This window comes from Chinchilla lanigera, unplaced genomic scaffold (genome assembly GCF_000276665.1).
Source record: "Chinchilla lanigera isolate Chin_1 unplaced genomic scaffold, ChiLan1.0 scaffold00149, whole genome shotgun sequence".
Classification (NCBI taxonomy): domain Eukaryota; kingdom Metazoa; phylum Chordata; class Mammalia; order Rodentia; family Chinchillidae; genus Chinchilla; species Chinchilla lanigera.
Genome location: NW_004955550.1, coordinates 178,774 through 185,193, shown reverse-complemented (window position 1 = coordinate 185,193; position 6,420 = coordinate 178,774). Strand labels below are relative to the sequence as shown.

General features: G+C 31.3%; 1 protein-coding gene across 1 annotated transcript; it reads right to left on the bottom strand.

The window, feature by feature from the left end:
* Positions 1–258: 258 nt before the first annotated feature.
* Positions 259–1,197, bottom strand: LOC102019440 (olfactory receptor 4L1-like). Its single transcript, XM_005412127.1, has one exon. The coding sequence runs from the start codon at positions 1,195–1,197 to the stop codon at positions 259–261; it is 939 nt and encodes a 312-aa protein (XP_005412184.1).
* Positions 1,198–6,420: the final 5,223 nt, after the last annotated feature.

Here is a 6,420-nt window from a genome sequence, read left to right as displayed (position 1 = left end):
CCCATCAACATAATTTGATTATAAAAGGGGAATATGTTCAATGTTTTCACATGTCTACTTTGTTACACACTTCAAGTTTTTTCTATTAGAGATGTTATTCTTCCTTACCCGGAAATCTAAAGTAATTTAGTGTTAATTTTTTTCACATTAGTTAAGGTTTTAATACAAAAACATGAAAAGATATATTGTACACAATTTACTCAATTAATCTTACCATAGTTTATATGAAAGTTGCATATAGTGCACACAGTGCAAAATCTAGAAGTTTTGTGTCACTCTAATATGTTGGAACAGTAATTTTCTCATAGCCCCTTGCATTTTCTGATTTCTCAGTGTGTAAATAATAGGATTCAGTAAGGGAGTGATAACAGTGTAAAATACAGCAAGGGTCTTATTGCTTGAAAAACTACTGAATGGCCAGCCATAAATAATGACACAGGGTCCAAAAAACAGAGTGACCACAATAATATGAGCAGATAATGTGGAGAGAGACTTGGAGAGCCCTCCAGATGATCTTTGTTGGACAGTGATTATAATGACAATGTAAGAGATAAGCAACATGATGAAAGAGACAAAAGAAAGTAACCCACTGTCAGCAATGACAAATAACTCCAGGATATATGTTTCAACACAAGCAAGCCTAATCACTAGTGGAAGGTCACAAAATATGCTGTCTATGACATTGTAGCTGCAAAAAGGCAAGTCCACTGTTAACACCATCTGGCTCATGGTGTGTATAAAACCAATTGTCCAAGAGAGTAACACTAACACCCTGAGCAACCTGTGGCTCATAATGGTTCTATAGTGTAGGGGTTTACATATAGCTACATATCTGTCAAAAGCCATGACTATCAAAAGAGTCATCTCAGCACCCCCAAAGAAGTGCATGAAAAACATTTGGGCCATGCAGCCCCATACAGAGATGGTCTTGTGCTCCGTGAGCAAATCTAGGATCATCTTGGGTGTTGTGGCAGTGGATAGGCACATGTCCAAAAAGGAAAGGTTTCCTAGGAGGAAGTACATTGGAGAATGAAGAGTGGAAATGAATGTCACTGTGAGCATAATGAGAATGTTTCCTACCATGGTAGCACCGTAGATCAAGGAAAATGTCACAAAGAAGAAAATTTGAAGTTCACATTGTCCAGAAAATCCCGATAAAATAAACTCAGTCACAACAGATCCATTTTTATGATCCATTTTCTCAGCTGAGGAAGGTTTTAGTAGTTCTTTATAGATGAAGCAACTAAACAGAAGAAAACCACAATATTTTACTATTTATTTGCATTGGTAGTGATAATTGTTGATGATATGAGTGCCTTTCATTATAAATATATCAACACTAATATTTTAATCAGTGTAGAAACCCAAGTTTATGATTTGAGATTATTTATTTTATTAACTAACTTTAAACAATATACTTATATAGTTATACAGTAATAAAAAGTATTTCAAAAAGTGGAACTTCCATTGTCTATGATTATACCTATCAAATGATGCTCTCATTAATTAATATTGGATCTGTCACTACTTTGTTGCTATAGAAAGATAACAAATTGCCTACAATTTATCTCATTTTCTCTTATTATAATTTTCTATATATGTCTCTTTTTGAAGTTGTTATCCCAATATATAAAGAATCGATAAAATGAAGAGAATTATACTAGTCTATGTCTTTAAAGTAATTTACCAAGGTCATTTGATGGCTCTAAGAGAAAAAGTACAAAACCACAAATTAGAGCCTTATTTATATATGGTAGAATACTTTTTAATTCATTAAATGTATATTTCCTTTTAGTTTATTTTGTGCAATTTACTAAGAATTTCAGGAAAAATGGACTGGCTTCAGATCATTTTTAGCTTGTCTTTCAAATATTTCTATCACCATTGTTCACTTTAAGGGGCTTGTTTCAGGTCTACATATACCCATATGGCGGTTCCGAAGTGCATAGTAACATGATTTAGTCCTATGTATAGATTCTCTTCAGGTCATTTATCGTATGAAATCATCTGTACTGAATGTTTTAAACATTGCATATAGTATTTAATGTCACCAAACAGGATTATTGATGATTAACATGTCGTGGTGTACTGCATTCTTTTGTAAAATTTCCACATACAATAAAAACTCATAAAAACCCTATGCCATAAGCAGAATTATTGATTTCATGTTGCATATAAGAAAGTTATGTTATAGAAATGTTTATAGAGCTTTTAATGATTATACAGCTAACAAGAATAAAAACTTGGTCCCATCAGCCTGATACTAGAATATGGGTTTATAATAGTAACTCTTTGTCTCTGAAATTGAAGCGATACATATTGAAGCACAAAACATTAAATATTTATTGAACATGAGGGAATAGGTAATCCTTACAAAATATAATGCAACAGTTATATTTAGATCTTTTTATGTTGCAATTAAGTGGTTTGTTTATATATACAATGAATCAATGTCCTTTACAGCGATTTCAATCTAGAAAGACATACTTATCAAATAAAAAGCATAAAATAATTCATACAAATATATATTTAAAATAGTACAAAGTGTGTACTATTAACATAAGAACTTTATAAATTATTATTATCTTATCATAAGAACTTTATAAATTATGTATAAATTATATTATTTATAAATTATCTTAAGAACTTTAAATGAATGGGGGCTTGCATGGAGTGTGGCAATCCCTGTTCCCCTCCCCAGGGGCATAGAACACTAATCATGGCCCATCCATTTTGTCTTATTTTTCCCTTTAATTGGTAAGCAATATATACTTATTAAAAATATAAAGCATAGGAAAAGGAGTGAGGAACTTTTTGCAAATTATTTCAGGATTTTTCAAGAGACTGAGTAGAGATGAAAAGAAAGAATTACAAATTACTGAAGAGAAGGGAAGAGGCTGTTTCCATTGCTCTTCATGTTTTTTTTGTTTGTTTGTTTTTCACCGGTACCGGGAACCAAACTCATGACCTTGCGCTTGCCAGGCAGGTGCTTTGCCGCTGAGCTAAATCCCCAGCCCCGCTCTTCATGTTTTACTTCAACCTTTCTAAAGCACTGGTTTTTTCCCAAATGCTCACACATTGTCTATATCACATCTTTGTTTACTGACAATGAGTTGCTTTTATATTTTCATGTTTTGAACATCATATCAAAGCCTGAAATTTTATCTGAAAGTGTTACTTGGAATAGGAATGAAACAGAAATTATAAAGTGTTTATAGAAATTCTACTACTAAGGAAAATTTTCTTCCCCTTGAATAATGAATTTCACATTTTATTATAATTATTTTACTGAACACTTTATCATGTGCTCTGCATAAATTGGAAGGGAAACACAATCCTTTATTTTCATATATTACATAAAAATGAGAAATCAAGACGAAAATAAATAAATAAATAAATGTAATGAGTGTAAGTATTGGCTGAGATGGCGTCAGTCTAAGCTGCCAGCTGGGCATAGACTGGAACACGAAGCAAGTACATAGTGAATCTGAGTGATTCAGACAGATCCAAAGCCTGGGAATTTTCAATAGGAATCCGTATTAGGAAAGGAAAGAACAAAGACTTGTTTTATTGAAATCTGAGTGTGAACATTTCTGCTCTTCCCTATGAGTACACAATACATATTGTTGAATATTATATAATTGGTAAATAATGAGTAAATATTGGCTTCTCTTTTTTTGTCATTAGAAGAAAATAAACAGAATCTTCACACTGATTTTGCTTTGCAACAATTACGCATATTTACACTGAAGCAGAGCTTAAAGTCAAAATATTATTCTTAGAAAAAGGCAGAATCAAAAGAATAGACTTTGTGTAATTCTTTTTGCCTGAAAGTTCTAAAAAAGTTGGTCATCATGGACACGGATTTTTGTGATAATAGAAATGATTTGAAATAAGATTGTAAGGATGGTGCACTTCTATGTACATATAACTATAATCACTAAAATGTGTCCCCAAAATAGTATATAAATTATATTTAGTCAAATTTGAACCATTTTATCTCTTACATTTACCATAAGTTAAAATTATCTTTAATAAATTAATTCAATATTTCAAAACTTTTCTAATACTATCTAATTGCATCTTGGAACACAAATATTTTTCTTTCAGAGACTATCAAGGACATACTGCACATCAGGCATGATGCAGTTAGCAATTTCTCAACATCTACAATTTCTAAAAGTTCTGTCCTTAGCCAGGTGTGCTGGTGCATACATATATCTAAGCACTTGGGAGGCTAGGCAGGAGTATCACCATGAATTCCAGGCCAGCTTGGCCTACATGGTGAGTTCAACTACATAGTGAAGCCCTGTGTCATAAAAACAAGGGAAATTGTTTTTGACTGCTTCATGGATTTGTAAGTTTGTCTCTCTTATTGTACTAGGATCCTGAATTGCTTATGTTTACTTCATTCCTTTGAACATGAATATCTAAAGAAATGCCTTTTTACAATAAGCTGTCACTCATGCTTATGGCCTTAGCTTTGGTCAGCAATTCTCTCTTCCTTCAGTTCCTCGTTTTGTTGCTAGAGATTTATTTGCATATTCTGTTAACCTCTAAAACCTGATGAAAAGAAAAATACCCCCAATTTGCAAAATCTTATCAGCTATCAGCTTCTGTATTATCTTCAATATTAGTATGAGTTTTCTGGATGATCAAGATTAATCTTTCTTAATTGCATTTACTTGCAATCAAATGGCAAATTTTATTTTGCAATGTGATTTTTTCTATTTTTTATTTTAAGGAGAAAGACAAAAGCAATAACAACATAACAACAATGAGGACAAAAAGAAAACAATACAAAAACAGTACAGGATTTCAAAACAAGATGATAGGAATTAACAGTGGGTCTCATATTACATACTGTTATCTTTAACAAAGTTGCTCAGCTTACCAGTTGTAAGAATGCAAAATTGATCAAACAATTAAGACAATAACAAGTAATAAAAAAAATTAGAAATGATGTAGAGCTGCACCAAACAAGATGGTAGGAACTCAGCAAAGGTTATTATATTTTGAAAGCATATTTTCTTTTAAATTTTACTGAAATTGTTGATTCCAGTTCACTGAGTATTATGGCTATGTGACTCTTTAATCAGAGAATTTGGTACCTCAAAAACTAAAAAGTTGAGTTTTTCTTCTAGCCAAAAAAGAATTAACAAAAACATCGTCCTCACTATACTAAACCTGTAATAAATTAGCTTTCTATAATATTTTCACTTACCTTTTCTAAACGCACACTAGAAGGATCATCATATTCAAAAGATCATTCAAACTTGAACATCTGTTTTTGAAACACTGTGATATTCTGTATATAATTCTACATACTATTTTCTGCCTCTTTTAAAAAGATGTGAACTACTTGCCAAGGGGTGGGTGAAGATTTGTTGGAGCACTGGGAATTCAAACTTCTGTGGGAGCAGTTAAAACACTAGGGCTGCTGCCCTACTTTGACCAGGAGGAATGTGTATCCCTTGGACCTTCAATGAACTGTAGAGCTCTCTGGGGGGTGTCTGGCTTCAAACAACTTTGAGGATGTGAACTGACTGTGATAAAGTGTAGACTACTTTGATACAATGGAACTTCCTTTTCCCCACATTACACCAAAGCTAACCTATGAGGTTCCTTCTACCACTTTGTGGATACTTTTTAAAAAGAGTAATCTTTACTGATTTTTATGTACAAATTCATCACTATATATACATTCATGTATATGCACAACAAATTTACTTTTGAAGACATATATTATGTGAAGACATTGAGGAAGTATATATTTCAAAATTTAAACTATGTTAAATAATTTAAAATTCATAATAAAATGACACAAATAACAGCATTATATTTACTAACATATGAACAATCATTTTTATTTAGGTATCTTGCTTTGAGAAAGATATTCAGATAATACCTATATGGCATATAATAGTTTCATTTTCATTGCTCATTTTATTATAAAATATTATAGCGTTTGTTCTATAGGATGTTTCTGTAGAACAAAATTAATCATACCTTTGATTTTCCTATATATTGTAACACAATCTTTATTTTAATAACTTACCAACAAATTATATATTATACATATAATTATTATATGTAATTTGCCAACAATTACATAGTAAATAATTCTGGCCAATATCTGTCACTCTTCTGTAAGTTCTTGTTTCATTTTAGTCAAATTCATTACTTGACTCATGGTTTAATGTAGATTTCTCTCATATTTGCCTTCTTTTTATTAAAAGAATAATTGCAGATGATAAAAAATTTTTGTATACAAATATTAAAATCATCCATACATTTATGTAATTTGAGAATGTTTGCTGAAAAGGAAGTATATTTATTGTCATATTGATTATTTTACCATTTTTAGATTGACAGAAAATACAAGTATTTGCTAAGTGGAATATGGCTTTTGTCCTTCTG